This window comes from Gobius niger, assembly GCF_951799975.1.
Source record: "Gobius niger genome assembly, chromosome: 1".
Lineage (NCBI taxonomy): Eukaryota > Metazoa > Chordata > Actinopteri > Gobiiformes > Gobiidae > Gobius > Gobius niger.
The window spans coordinates 34,875,760-34,891,794 of NC_136852.1; the positions used below are offsets into that span (position 1 = coordinate 34,875,760).

Below are 16,035 nucleotides of genomic sequence, written 5' to 3' on the forward strand. Positions count from 1 at the left end.
CAGCAGAGTGAGAGCAGAGTGTGAGCAGTGTGTGACAGCAGAGTGAGAGAGTAGAGTGACAGCAGAGCACAGTGTGAGAGCAGAGTGTGAGCAGTGTGACAGCAGCAGAGTGAGAGCAGAGTGTGAGCAGTGTGTGACAGCAGAGTGAGAGAGTAGAGTAACAGCAGAGCACAGTGTGAGAGCAGAGTGTGAGCAGTGTGTGACAGCAGAGTGAGAGAGCAGAGTGACAGCAGAGCACAGTGTGAGAGCAGAGTGTGAGCAGTGTGACAGCAGCAGAGTGAGAGCAGAGTGTGAGCAGTGTGACAGCAGCAGAGTGAGAGAGCAGAGTGACAGCAGAGCACAGTGAGAGAGCAGAGTGTGAGCAGTGTGACAGCAGCAGAGTGAGAGAGCAGAGTGACAGCAGAGCACAGTGTGAGAGCAGAGTGTGAGCAGTGTGTAACAGCAGAGTGAGAGAGTAGAGTGACAGCAGAGCACAGTGTGAGAGCAGAGTGTGAGCAGTGTGTAACAGCAGAGTGAGAGGCGTGTGAGCACTGCAGAGCGTGAGAACAGAGTAAGAGCAGAGTGAGAGAGCAGTGTGACAACAGACTAAGAGCACAGTGAGGGATCAGTGTGAGAGAGTACCCAGTCCAGTGTTGGTGAACCAGGATGTGTTGGAGTTGAGGTTGATATACTGGACTGAGACTGGCAGGAGGGGGCTGGACCCCCGGGACACCCCTATGCACACCAGTGGGTACTCCTGATGAGGGCCAACTACCATCTGAAAGAGCCGCAGCGGACTGGGCAGGGGGAAGTCGAACGTCTGACACACACACACACACACACACACAGAGGATAACTTGTAGCTTCTGAAGCTGGGTATGACTCACTGAAAAGGATGTCAGTACAGCAACATGTGTGTGTATGGGTTTTTTTCATCAAACATCTGTGTATCAATCTGTGTGTGTGACAGAAGCAGGCCGCTTACCTTGATGAGCATGAACTTGTGCATGGGCTCATACCACTGTAGCAGCACCACACTGGTGTCGAGAGCGCAGCACAGGACAACAGCGCCACTCTGCAGGCTGCCTGTGGACATACACTTGTACATGTGTGAATGTGGAGATGGATCTGGCCAACATAACAACAACCACCATGTGCATAATTGTTTTATAGTAAGGCTATGGGATCTGATTTTGCTTGCTCATGCAGGGTCCTGTGAGAGAAGCACACCCTCGACAGTCTTACCAGCAGAGCATGTCCGACAGCCTTTGGTATCAGGAATTTTAGTGGTGACTGCCAACTTCCTGAGGACATAAAGAGCACAGACAGGATGTGGTGAGGACAGGACACTGGACATGGACATTGTGTACTACGACATATCCACTGGGTGGCAGTATATCTTTTACTGTGTTGCACTATGCTGTTGATACACAAACAAACATGTTTTTCCTGATTTAAATAAATGCCTCTCAGTGCACAGAGGGACAAATGTTCATGCATGACTTTTTGAATAGTCGAAGGCTGAACATGTGCCTGGTGTCGGGGACAGTGGCTGTACCTGGGCAGTAGCCGGTGTGTGGGCAGACGCTGGTCTCGCCGTGCCTGATCGTACAGCTCTTTCAGGGAGTGGGAGTGCAGCTGTGAAGACTTGCCTGAAACATATGCCATTTGAGACTGAGACTTGAGTTTTATATTGTAAATGCTCAAACCATCTATGTTTGTCATATAAACATTACGACAGCACCATATACTAACAATTGTTAACATTTATTCATGAAATAACACTGAATTTACATCTCTTAATAAACAACTATCTTTGTAGTCACAACAAAAATGTAATTTTCTCCATCATATATATTTCCCTAACTTTCTCAACCCACATGGAATAGGTCGGTGGTTCAAATTTCAGCAATTTTAAAGTGATACATTTGAGAGCAGCAGTCAATAGTATTCGCAACAGGTATTTCCTGCTATTTCCTTCAAAGTTATCTGGGATTACACCCAAGACTGCACGAAGGGGTTCCTTAATAAGAGACTGCTTTAAGACCGGGGCGGAAGGCAATGAAAATGTCATCCCAGAACAGCGTGATATTTGGGCAGAATATACGGGTATGGGTGCCTATGACAGTACCACAATTTCGCCAGCAAATGTCAAGATTTCCATGCCCATATTTGGCAGTTATTTCAGGAGTCTGGAGATAACTTTCCATTTCCTCCCCACACCTCATTTGATATTCTGGTGTTCATTTCACTCTCCCACTTTCTTTTTATATGAATAGTATTATTTGTGTTGTGTTGCTAGGAAGCTTTTTAGGTGGAAGTGGGAAGGTGGAACTCCCTTCTAAGTTGTTCAAAGGATTGTTTGAAGCTCGAAGGACTGAAATGCTTGATACTAGAGCAGAAATTTCCTTTGGTAGGCCAAAATATTTCATCATCTTATGCCAAATCATAGTGTTATCCTGGTCCACTCACTCATTTTAATCATCAGAAAATGGCAAAGCCCTAAGGGCCTATCACACAGGCTTTTTTCAATATTAAGCCATTGCATGCAGGACATGTCCTGAATCCATACAATGAAGGTTCTTAATTGAGCCGCTTAGATTTGGAACACTAAGTAAGATAAGATACGATAAACTTTATTGTCCCATTGGGAAATTTGTCTTGGACTTGCCATGCTGTGGTTCACACAATAACAATAACAATGCATTACAATACATTCAAATTCAAAAAGACAACAGTCAGCTCGTTCAGCATAATAAACAGTGGAATATGTCTGTGCCATAACAATCAGTACAACAGAATGCATTACACACTAAGGCCACAATGTTGCCCCGTGTTTCATCCGGCAATGAGAGAACGTAAAAGACCTAAACAAAGTGCTATCTGCACTTGTTAAGAAGAGCAACCGATGCAGGAATAAAATACTTTTTGAATTGGTTGTTTGTGGCTATTTTGGCCCAATTTTTTTTTTCTTTCTGTAAAATGTTGACATACTTTTTCTGCTCAAATGAATAAATAAATGAAAAATGAAAATGAATATCGTCTCCCCGATGGTAAAAGCTCGTATTCATTAAAGAGCACATGAGAAGGTTCTTCTCACAAGTCCACCTTGTGTTTTGGATAGCTGTATTATTTGTAGGTTGAAACGTGCCCGCTTTCCTTTGCATATTATGAAATTTGAAAACAGCTTGTCTAATTTGTCAAACGTTTAGTTGGGGATATTGATAGGCAGCCTCTGAAAAAGGTATGAGGGTCTTGGTAACACATTTATACATAAACTCTCTATGAGACCCAAAATAGATAGGGCCAGGACTGTCCACTGTTAGAGATTCTCTATGGTAGGCTTATAGTTTGCATTGTATAAATCTGCAAGTGATGGAGGTATTTGAATACCAAAATATTTAATGCCATCTTTTTGCCACTTAAATCCATTCACTCATCCACTCACTCCAATGTCCATAGCCAGCATTTTGTCGATATTGACCTTGTATCCAGAAAGATATCCATATTTTATGGATATCTTTCAGCCATACAGAAAGATATCCATATTTTCCAGCCATAGGCTCCAGACTAATATTAAAGAGCAGAGGTGATAAAGAACATCCCTGCCTGCAGGCTCGTCCTATTGAAAACCTCCCATTTTAAGAAATTTTGACCAAATTTAAATGTTTCCAGAGTATGAAACAGGGATGCCAGGATGCTCTATCAAATGCCTTTTGGGCATCAAGAGACAATATCATAGCTTTTTCCTAATTGGCTTTTGAATAAGACATTATATTTAACAATCTACGTTGTCTCCATAGCACCTCCCTGTCATGAACCCAGTTGGATCAGGGTTTATTATTTCTGTAACAGTTTTACTGACCCTTTTATCTAAAATAGCTGTAAGGATGCGTAGGTCAGTATTGAGCAGTGATATTGATTGGCAGTTTGTGGAGTCTCTTTATGAATCACAACAATTGTAGCATCGTTCGAGGAAAGCGCTATGGATCCAGATTTTAATGCTTAATGATCGGCATTTAACAGTAAGGGTGCAACTTTGTCTTTTAAATAAAATTCTTAATAAAGCCATCAGGACCAGGACTTGTATTATTTTTCAGTTGTGAAACTACTTGTTGTATTTCCTGAACTCTGATTGGCTCATCAAATTGTTCTGCAATAATTTATCATCTTTACATGTACCTGAATTATCAAAAAGAGATTTATAATAATTGGCAAAACACTCTACACTTGCATCTGGTTTTGTTATTGAGGTTTCATCTGTCATAAGTTTTTGTACAATGTTTGAAGACTGCTGTTTCTTTGTTGGTCTCAGTTTAATACCAGCTTATTTTTGTCTTTGCAGCACTTGCCTCACATTTTGTACATGCTAATCAAAACATTTGCTGAAGACCAGGACATCGTCATGGTATGGGACACATACTTCATCTCTTAAATCCCCAAGACAGCTCTCCATGTAGCGCTGGAATGTAGCAGGAGCATTTGCAAGTCCAAATGGGATCCGTACACATTCATACAGGCCCCAAGGTGCAATAAAGGCTGTAGATGGGCGACTCCTCTCACTCACAAAGCCCTGATGGTATGCCTTTCCTTGATTCAGGACAGTAAAACCACGAGTTACCTCCCAGATTCTCCAGAATCTCCTGAATACAAGGGATGGGGTGGCAATCGGGCAAAATCTTTTGGTTCAACAGCCGGTAATCCACACAAAGACGAAGGCCTCCATCTTTCTTCCTGACACAGACAATAGGTGAGGAATATGACGAGTAGGATTTCTGGATCCATCCTCTACTCAGCAGATCTTGGATGTGTGTTTTTACTTCCTGATAAAGATGACGTGGGATTGAATTGTAAGTCCTTTGCACTGGGGTATCATCTTTGAGCCGAATACTCATTTCCAGTCCTTTAATATATCCCGTATCCCACTCATCATACTTGACTCTCTTCCCTCAGCATTTGGCGTACCTTCTGTTGTTGTTCTGGAGAGAGATGGCTCAGGTCCACAGGAGGATCCCACAGCTCATTCAGCAGCACTTGAGTCGACTGCTCTTCTTCAAGTGTGGTGCTGCCCTCTGGTGGAGATAGTGATTGCTTAGGCTCCAGGGGACACACACTATTAACACTATGCAGCTAACCCAGGTGGTGCGGCCACACAATGTAATGTCTCTGTCAGTGTTATTCTCCACAGCCACAGTGACACGTGCATTGTCTTGGGGATAACTATGAGCTGCTCTCTCACTTTTAATCCACTTGGCCATGGAGACTCCCGGTTGGGTCCCAGCACAGTATAGGATCCACCTCCGTGGGCCAGTCCACAATACACGTTTGTGATACTGTTTTTGGGGATTGTCACCGGGCGTCGGCTGAGGCGAGCGATGTGAGGGCTGTCCTCAGGCTTCTGCTGCTTCAACACAGACAGGACAGCATGAGCCGTTCTGCGGCCTACCTCTGGTGCTGAGGAAAGTCTCTGGATTGCACTGGATGAGTTCCTCTTGAAGCCTATAATTGGACGCTCCAAGTCACTGCTGGCCACTAGAACAGGTACAAGCATGGACTGCTCACTCATCCCTGGGACAGCTTCGTGAGAGAGAGTGAACTCCACCTCCATCCATCCTTTGTAGGGAATCTCTGTTCCATTAGCTGCAGACAGGCTAAATTCTCCATCCTCTAGGAGCTCTGCTACAGGCCTCACCAGGACATCTGGTAAGTATTTATTTTTCCAGTCCACTCCAACAATCAACACCAGTGAGCCACTGTCCCATAATACAGTTGTATCCACATCATTGAGGAAGGCTCGAAACAGGCATCTTCGCCCCACTAGTTTAGCTGTCTGTCTTTGCTTACTAGTGAGAGGTGTTGTCTGACTGAAGTGGGCGTCAGTCTTAACAAGATGTACCTTAGTTTCAATCTTATTGGACGAGGCTGAGACATCGGTGGTGGACATCAGTGTGTTGCTCTCTCTGCTGTAAGTATAATGCTCCCCCACCGCTGCTACTCTCGCCCCTCGTGATTTTGACATGGAGGCAAACATGTTTTTCTTTTCCACTTCTAGAGTATATGCATCAATGACTTTCTCCAGGAGAACCTCATCCGCCACCTTTGGGTCACGTAAGTATGGCCAGTGTAAAAAGGACAGTGTAAAAAGAATAAAAGCTCACCCTGGTTCACACGCACATCCTCTACCTCCTCACTGGCGTCCCCCGGCTGTTTGGGCTGTGCCCAAGCTGTGTGTGTTGTTCCACGGGTCCAGGTAGCTATGGTTCATTCGTCCTCTTTTCAATATTGGTTTGGCCGCTAACATAACTTTAATTTTAGCGTCGCGGGTGGCTGCCAGCTTCACGCGCACCACCTCACGGCGTCCATGGCTCCCTCGGTGCGTTTGGTCCGGGGTCTGCTGGGGTCATCGCGTAACCGAGAGGCTATCGAAGTACCGCGCCAGCCGAGTAGGGCTAGAGATGGGCGTGCGACGGTAAGATTGGCTTGCCTCGTGGCTAGCCCTGTTAAGAACTGCTCAGTAGCTAACCTTTTTATTTACATTTAGGTGATCCAACGCTGCTGTCTTACTTCCCTTGCTTCCTGTTGCTTCGCTAACGTGACCTAATGAAAATACTGTGAACCAACTGAGACCTAAAGTGTACAGACTCTTCAACTGAATGTAACGAAAACGGTGAAATGTCTAATGTGAACAAAAAGTTTCATACTTTTTACAACAAGAAACGGAAAGATAAAAGTACAACATAGAAATAAACTAAACTGTGTTAAAGGAACATGCTGCCTCTGTCCTTATGGGTCGAACCTGTGTGCCTTAAAGCACATTTTCCAGTTTTACTGGATGGCGTTGTCTGGCATTTTAATTTACTATACCACTACCACTCATCATGTCACATTACCAATCACTTTTATCACGTGTGCATTTAAACAGCCTGGTTCTGAGATTGAAGACTTTAACAGGATGTTTATCAGCCGTCCTTTGACTGATTTTGACCGTTTAAAAACTCAGAGAAACGTTAAAATCTCAACTGTTTCGATAGGTACACGGAAAGCTGCTCTGCTTTGTCAAACGCGCTGCAGAGAGCGAGAGAGAAGTGTCGGGTTTACAGCTGTTCACTACGCAACACCACGCCCCCTCAGACAAAAAGAAGAAAAGAAACGCAATAATAGGTGTGTTTAAGATGAGCCAGGCCCGCCTGGCTCATCTTAAACACTGAGCTGGTCTCAGGCCAACAGAAAGTTGCCTGTAGAAAGACTTTATAAGCAGACAGTAAAAACACGAGACAAAAATTCTTATCACTATTGTAAAGTCTTTACCAAACATATTTTTTTAAAGTGGGAACATTTGTTAATGTATTCTGATGTAATTATGGTCTATAAAACCCTAAATGGACTTGCCCCGCCCCCATTACAGGAGTTTATACAGGTGAATGTAAATACAAACACACACTCATCAAACAGAGGAGACTGTCAAATCCCATAAACTTCTTTTGGACAATCTGCCTTCTCAGTACGTGCAGCTCACTCCTGGAACCTGATCCCAACAGAACTGAGGAACCTGACCTCACTCCACACTTTTAGAAACTCTGTGAAGAAGTGTTTTTTGGACAATCAGACATGTGAACACACCATGGTCTAAAGTCACCACTGATACATGTCTTGCTGTGTGGAAGATTGTGATGTTTTGTGTATTGTCCCTTTCTGATCTTTTATCTGTGGTAATTTACCTATTATTTACATATTTAATGTTGTCATTTATTCACTGTCTTTTTATGTCTCTGTGATGGTGTTTTTCTGTATGTTTGTGCCTGTTGTTTGTCCTATCTGTCATGACATCAACCTGCCATGGGACTACGGATGAAAATTAGCCTATGTGGCTAACTCCGGCACATTTACATGTTGAAAAAACACATGTTGATTAATGTGCACTGTCCCAATTAAAAAAATAAAAATAAGAAAAATAAAAAATACTAATGGGGCATGATCCGATAAAGTTGGTGAAATGTTAGTGTCTTCTATTCTATGTTCCTCAATTAATTTTGGGGGTAAAGAAAATGTCTATTCTAGAGTAGGAGTGCCTATGTGGGGAAAAGGTAAAGTCTCTTCTTCTAGGAAACCTGCGTCTCCAAATGTCCACTAAACCTAGTTCTGTTACTACACCATGTTCCAAATTATTATGCAAATGACATTTTTCTAAGATTTTCTAAATTGTCAACTCAGATGAGAGTCAGCATAATTTTCAAGTCTTTAACTGGTCGAGGATCATTTAAATGTGGTGGAAAAAAATCTTAAATCCATTAGACTTGTGAGTTTTTGGACAGTTTCAGCTTGGATTTCTTTGCAGGATGTTAGAATAGCCTCCCAGAGCTGCTGTTTGGATGAAAACTGCCTCCCACCCTCATTGATGTTTTTTTTGTTGAGGCTCCAAAGGTTCTCAATAGTGCTGAGGTCAGGGGAGGAGGGGGTCCACATCATGAGTTTCTCTCCTTTTATGCCCATAGCAGCCAGTGATGCAGAGGTATTCTTTACAGCAGGACATGGTGCGTTGTCATGCATGAAGAGGATTTTGTTCGGGAAAGCACGGCTCTTCTTTTTAAAGCATAGAAGACAGTCTTCCACTGTTGCGTGCTCTTAATAATATAATAAATATTCGCAGTATCTCCCTCGCTGTTGAGTTTGGCAACGATTTATCTGGTTTATCTCCAGGTTTCCGCTGGGTCAGGCTGCGAGATATGGACTCCGGCGTGCTGGATCCCCACAATTCGGATGTTGCTCCTTCTCATTCTTTAAGGGTCGTCACTTGTGTTTCAAGCACTGTAACTTTGCCCTGCATATCAACAACATGATCAGACCACTCAGACAGACCTTCTTCCATAGCTGTGACTTCAGTTCCAATGGTGCAGGAGTTACTGTTTATCTCCGTCTTTGCGTCTTGTATTTCTTTCGTCAATATTGCAAAATCATCCGCCAACACATTCTTTATCTCCTCTTTAATAATGGTGGCGACATCCTTTCTCAAAGTCTTAAGAATGTCCGTTTTAATCATGGTGGGATCCATGCTAGCTGTTGTACCCGTCTTCAGAGTTGACTTCTGCGCGGCCTTGTCTGAACATTTTGCCATGGCTGAACTAGGCCTTGTGTTGGTTGCACCCCTGTACTCGTATTTTCATAATTTGTATGCCATAAATGTGAAATTACCCAGTTCTTTCCTGTCCCAACAGCGTTTAGCAGGCTTAATAAAGACAAGTTGGTAGCGTCATGTCCCTTTTAGTGGAATTTTCGATCAAATGTGCAAGAGCTCTGCGAAGTGCTTCCTCGCGTCATCGTGTCCCGGAAGCGCCCCATTTAAGGGTGTTTTCACACATGTTGGAGCCTTGTAGGCCGGCCCGAGTCCGCCCTAGTTCCAACTGCATTTACTCCAAAGTTAGTTGAGTCCGTGTTCACACGCGCTCACACTAAACGTCGCACCATCAGCCACGTAACGATCAGCTGTTGAACAAACTTTTTCCCATGACAACGGCATCAACCTGACAATGCACCAACACGCACAAATGTGTTTCTGACCACCAGCCTGGCTCCACATCATGGAGATGGGTCCCCGAGCGCCCGCCCACGCTGGCAGCTCACTGCTCCCACAGGTCGCCCCAGCGGCATTGAGGATGGGTCAAATGCAGAGAAACAATTTCCCTACGGGGATTAATAAAGTATACCTTAGTCCTTAACCCTTATTATTTCTTTGCTCAAAAAGAGACATCAAAGTGAGAGTAGTTCGGCCTGAGGTTGGCCGCATTCACACCACACCCAGTCCGAACCACAGAGCGACTCAGGCCGCTGCGAGACCACCTGTTTCAGTTACACTCGGGCGGCTGTTTAGAGCGGCTTAAAGTGCTGCGGTTGGATTCATACTGACCTCTGTGCCGCTCTCGAGCCGAGGGCCCCTTTAGGTCGACCTAACAAGAGCCTGTGTGATTGTAGGTCCTAACCTTGTCTTTCAAGCATTTCCTTTTTTAAATAGTATGGTTTGGTCAACATGTTCAACAGGTCATCCAGCGATCTTACCTGACAGCGACATGAGGACGCCGTGGATGTGGTACACCCAGGTGCATTTGCCTGGATACAACTAAAAGATAGAGCAGCAGTTAGTCCATGCCATGACAACATCTCAAAAAATTGTAGCCTTTGTACTTTGCTAATTGCAATTTATGAAATATATTTGATTAATTATTCAGCTGAACTTCACCCAAAGTGATAGGCCACTGGTTTAGAGGATAACGTTATTACATAGAGACGCTGATGAGATAGTTGGTTGTTTCATTTGGATTAAAACTAAACTGTCCCCATTCATCACTGCACTGCTAGACAGAATTGTTTTTTAGCCTGAATTTGAATGAAACTCCACATTTTTAATATTAAATCCTCAAACCTACAGCTATCTGAGAAGGAGCACCAGGGCCCTATAATAACAATCATGCCTCCAAGTGTAACTTTTAGATGCTTTTGGAGAGTTTGAACCCATCAGCACTGGCACCAGGCTACTTGAGCAGTTTTATTTATCTATGTATTTATTGGTTTATGTGGGTGGATGGTTGCAGTAGAGTGACTGTGAAACTTACCAGCTCCATGGTGGCCTCAGCGCTGTTCAGGTTCAGAGTGTAGATGCCTTCCTCAGCCCCAAGGATCAGGTGCTGGTCTGAAGAAGAGTCCGGAGTGAGACAAAATATATCTGTATCTGGGGACTTCCACGTTCACGGCTGACCAAGTTTTCAGGAGGTCAAGGATAGATTTGATCTAAATGATCATGACCTTTTCAGATACTTATAGCTGAGAGATGACTACTTCAAAGAAATTAAGTAGATTTCTTATGGCATGGTAAACCCTCTTATTGAAATGTGTGGCGCTTACTAACAAAAGACTAATAAGATTGTGTCTAAACTTTATTGGAGTCTTATGGAAAACTTGAAAAACACTATGTAAAAGCAATGGGAGTGTGAATTTAATGAATGGTATCAAAGTGTTTTATGAGGTTTGTCATCACTACTTATTTGAAAGGGGATACCTCAAGACTGTTGGAGGAACTGTGGTAATATGGACTCAAACACATCTTCTGGACATGTCCTAAAATTCAGCCAGGTGTTGGGATACAATAATAATGTAAACTTATGTTTCTCGGAAACATCACAGAAAGTGTGCAGAAGGAAGAGATTTTATTGACTGCAGCCCGGAAGGCTATTACTAAACTTTGGCTCAAATCGAACATCCCAGATCAACAGCAATGGAAAAATTTAGTTCAAAGCATTTTTATAATGGAAAAATTAACCTACACTATGAGGTTAAGGAGAATCATCATTTAAGAAAAAAATGAGAAAAAGGACACAATTTTTGGCCCTAGAGAGTGCAGAACTGTTCTTCCCAATACAGCTGTACGTAATTTGTTCATTTTGTGAAATTCTGCCAATGGAGCTTCTGGTAAACTTGTACAAAAGATATGGTAGAAATGCTGTATATGTAGGGTTTATTGACCAGTGAATATGATGAACACAATTTTACTTTTTATTTATGTTTCAATTGTACTGGAAGAACAAACAGAGGACACAGAGAGGGTAGTTGTACCGTTAGTGACTGGGTGCTCCCATGTGCTTGAATAGTTGATCTTCAGGGGACACCCATGGAAGACCTTCTTGAAGTGAATCTGTGCACAGCAAAGACACATGACCAAATCCTACACCCATCATACTACTGTACTACACCCCGCTACTGTCATGCTACTGTACTACACCCTGCTACTGTCATACTACTGTACTACACTCCGCTACTGTCATACTACTGTACTACACCCTGCTACTGTCATGCTACTGTACTACACCCCGCTACTGTCATGCTACTGTACTACACTCCGCTACTGTCATACTACTGTACTACACTCCGCTACTGTCATACTACTGTACTACACCCTGCTACTGTCATACTACTGTACTACACTCCGCTACTGTCATACTATTGTACTATACCCCGCTACTGTCATACTACTGTACTACACTCCGCTACTGTCATACTACTGTACTACACCCTGCTACTGTCATGCTACTGTACTACACCCCGCTACTGTCATGCTACTGTACTACACTCCACTACTGTCATACTACTGTACTACACTCCGCTACTGTCATACTACTGTACTACACCCCGCTACTGTCATGCTACTGTACTACACTCCACTACTGTCATACTACTGTACTACACTCCACTACTGTCATACTACTGTACTACACTCCGCTACTGTCATACTACTGTACTACACCCCGCTACTGTCATGCTACTGTACTACACCCCGCTACTGTCATACTATTGTACTACACCCCGCTACTGTCAAACTACTGTACTACACAAACTGTAGACCACAGACTGATGTGTGAGTGTGACAAACCGGAGACTTCTTCATGACAGGGCTCACACAGTCCACAGCGTCCTGGAAACAAACATTTCATGTCATTTTATGCACATAAAAACACCATTGTACTAGACGATGATACTGGTCCTGTTTGGCCTTAAAAGGAATAGGCCACCGTTTTTACATACTCACGCAGCTTCTATTGACGGAAGTGAGCGGGGGAAGTCTTTAGGAGTTACTGCGCAGACGTTGTGCTCCTCGTATCATTACGCCTCACAATATAGTACCCCTTTTTATCTGCTTATAAAATCAACATGTTACATTTCTATGTAAATATACTTCGCATGAAAACACTTCACGTAACTTTATTTAAATAGGGAACACGTGGAAGAGCTTGGTAGCTTCTATCGTGAGCTTTTTTGGAGCTATATGACATGTGGGAGAGGCTGCGTATGTGTGAGCGCACGGACAAAGACCAGACGGGGATATATTAACTCGTCTAAGGTTAGGTAAGAACATATCTCAGTATGTAAAAACGGTGGCCTATTCCTTTAATGAGAGAGGATTACAGTCAGAGCAAACAAAAAATGGCTTAGAACAACGCTCTGGCCAGAGTGCTCCGACCAATGATGTCTACAGTCTTGTGGGGCCCTGCACCTACCATAACTGGACCGCTCTGACCAATGGTTCCAATTGCATCTCGGTGGTTATGAGCACTCCTACGACCAGTGACAGCTTGCTCACAGCCAATGTTCCAAACTTAATTCAATTTTGGCCCAGGAATTATTTAACTTAGACCGGCCCATAGACCATAGATGCTTCAGCTCACCTTGGATGGCGAGACTTACATACATTTTGGATCGGTTCCAGCTGTTGGCACATTATATTTGCACATGGGCCTTGAAACAACGCCACAGCGAATGTGCTTAAGGCGTCCATCCAAATATTAGAGGCTGACCTTTTTTGTGGCGACTATTGTTTTAGTCAGTCAGTGTATTTATCAGCGGGCTATCTGGATAAGTATAAAGTTGACACTGTGCTAATGGTGCAACATTTAACCAAGTCTGGGGGTTTACTTTGGTTCTGAGTTGAGGTCGACGCCCTTTGGGAGGCAGTTCTGGAGGCCTGGAGTCTTCTGGAGAGCCAGGCTGCGTGCTCAGATCTGTATGAGAGAATGAAGTGTATTTGTAATCATGATATTTATGGCAATATTGTATGTGGACAAGTGCAGATGGTCAGACCTGTCTGGTGGGAGTGTGGCAGGGGCACAGGCTGTCCTTCATGGGCTCTGCTGGGGAAGGGGGCTGTGGCTGGTCTGCTGCGGTCGTCGGTCAGGCTTTCTTCAGAGCTGCTGCCCGCTTTGCTCTGCTCACACAGGACAGTGAGGTGAGGGCGTGCTCCCAGACATCAACTCACCTTTACAAATCAGACCTTAGGAGGAAGGGGGGGTCTGTGTGCTGGAGGACTGAGGTCTTCGCTATCACTGGTCAGGGATCTGCTGTTGGAATAGGAACAAACATGGTGCTGGCTGTTCTGGGGGGGCCTGTGGGGCTGTAATGTGGGCCTAAGAGGGTCAGAGGAAAAGTGTCATTATTCATGAATATACTGTACACTACAGTCTGAAACCAAGACAGAAATGTTACAAAACATAACAAACAAAAAAGGTTTTAAGAGAATTTAAAGATCTTCATCAATGCATCTGATTGATACACCTGCGATGACACAGAGCTGTGCAGTAAAGCCAGCCAAAGCTACAGAGGTAGGTGATAGTGGTGGTGGTCAAAGTACTTGATTTCCTTACTTGAGTAAAATACATAGTATACTACAGACCATGTATTAGTCCAATACTAGTACAAGTTGCTCAGTCAATTGAAGTGTAAGTACTGAAATATCTGCTGTAGAAAATTATATAAAGTGAATATTTTTTAGTAAGTGTTGTGGATCATAACTTTTTGTCGTCAAACACATAAAGACGGTCACTAAATGAAGCTAGACAGTGGAGGCTCTGCCCTGGTGCTGGAATTTAAAATCCCATTCAGAATTTCCACAGACTTTTGAAAAAATAAAATAAAATAAAGGTTTAAAAGAACGACAGCAGCTAATCAGCCTGTTGTGACTTACAGACATAAGAGGCATGATTTTCAAATTTATACTAAACTTTAAAAACTTGAAGGTTATAAAAGCATTTTGCTGTGCTTGCATGTAAATTCATATTTGATTCTATGGAGATTATGAATGTAATTTCTACTCCCAGCACTGAGCAGAGCCTCCACGGTTGAGCGGCATACTGCAACAAAACAGGAACAAACTTTCTTCCTCGTCGCAAGTCAGTGGCATTGAAATCTACTATTTAGGAGTGTTCTCCATAAAGCTTTTAAATGGGATATGCTAAGTTCTTAACAAAAACAGGAAAGTGAAGATCCTCAAAACCTCGGACTTACTTAAGTAAATATACTCTGTTACAGGCCACCTCTGATAATCACTTTCTGACTTCCCCAGGGAGAAATATCCTGGCATTCGAAACAGATGACAGCTGCACATCTGTAGGGGGTCAACTGGCAACTCACTGTCATTGTGTTGGGCTGAAAATGCATTCAAATTGAGCCCTGGATTCAAAATTCAGCCATTCACACTCCCTTTTAGGGAAGGCCTTCATTTTCAGCCTGGATGATGGCTGCCCTTCGGCCCAGTGATGAGTGACCGATCCCATCACCTGTGGACACCCCGCTCTCCTGAGGCTCCAGCAAGACCTGTGTGTTCAGTCCTGTCTGTGGAGGGATTCCTATCAGTCCTGGGCTACAGCCCGTCCGTCCACAGGAGTCCGATCTCTCACAATGTGGTTCTCCTCCAGGTTTCTCTTGTCTCCCTCCACGTTTTTTCTTACCTCTTAAGGAGGGTGTAAGGATGGATGATCAAATCAGCATTATTTCTGCAGCCTTGTGAGACAACTGCTGTTGCAATATTGGGCTCTACAAATACAATTGATCGGATTTTGATTAGACTCCCCAACAAAGAGAATCATATTTGCTGCCTGGGACTGTTACACTATGACTCAACATTAGTCCTGTGCAAATGATCTTTTAGAGAAGAGTGTTTTGTGCCCATACACGTCAACGTCATCGTAGTCATCCTCCGAGTCGGACTCCTGGCTCCTATAGAGACAGAGCGATTAGAGATCCGACCGAGTGAGTGAAAGAATATCCAGGTGCTTTACCTGAGAGGACTGTTCTTACTGCGAGCAGAGTCCTGTGGCCTAACCTGTGGACACACACACTGGTCACCCACGTTGCTCCACACATTAACACACAGTGATCAACCGCACATGAACCTCATTCAGTTACACTGGTCACCCACACATGAACCTCATTCAGACACACTGGTCACCCACACATGAACCTCATTCAGTCACACTGGTCACTCACACATGAACCTCATTCAGTTACACTGGTCACCCACACATGAACCTCATTCAGACACACTGGTCACCCACACATGAACCTCATTCAGTCACACTGGTCACTCACACATGAACCTCATTCAGTTACACTGGTCACCCACACATGAACCTCATTCAGACACACTGGTCACCCACACATGAACCTCATTCAGTCACACTGGTCACTCACACATGAACCTCATTCAGACACACTGGTCACTCACACATGGACCTCATTCAG

General features: G+C 43.8%; 1 protein-coding gene across 6 annotated transcripts in view; it reads right to left on the minus strand.

Moving 5' to 3' along the window:
- The window catches only part of map4k1 (mitogen-activated protein kinase kinase kinase kinase 1), a 49,443-nt gene that overhangs the window by 7,590 nt on the left and 25,818 nt on the right, over positions 1–16,035 (minus strand). For all 6 annotated transcript variants that reach the window (XR_013793011.1, XR_013793012.1, XM_079559440.1 and 3 more), the window contains exons 15-27: positions 15,573–15,616; positions 15,466–15,510; positions 13,790–13,922; positions 13,600–13,723; positions 13,435–13,520; positions 12,395–12,436; positions 11,581–11,659; positions 10,584–10,660; positions 10,030–10,090; positions 1,538–1,631; positions 1,225–1,283; positions 965–1,065; positions 622–799 (exon numbers count right to left, since the gene is read on the minus strand). Coding sequence is in view for 4 of the 6 variants with exons in the window: in XM_079559440.1 (XP_079415566.1) it covers positions 622–799; positions 965–1,065; positions 1,225–1,283; positions 1,538–1,631; positions 10,030–10,090; positions 10,584–10,660; positions 11,581–11,659; positions 12,395–12,436; positions 13,435–13,520; positions 13,600–13,723; positions 13,790–13,922; positions 15,466–15,510; positions 15,573–15,616 (1,123 nt within the window). In the remaining 2 variants the exon portion in view is untranslated. The remainder of the gene's footprint in view (positions 1–621; positions 800–964; positions 1,066–1,224; positions 1,284–1,537; positions 1,632–10,029; positions 10,091–10,583; positions 10,661–11,580; positions 11,660–12,394; positions 12,437–13,434; positions 13,521–13,599; positions 13,724–13,789; positions 13,923–15,465; positions 15,511–15,572; positions 15,617–16,035) is intronic.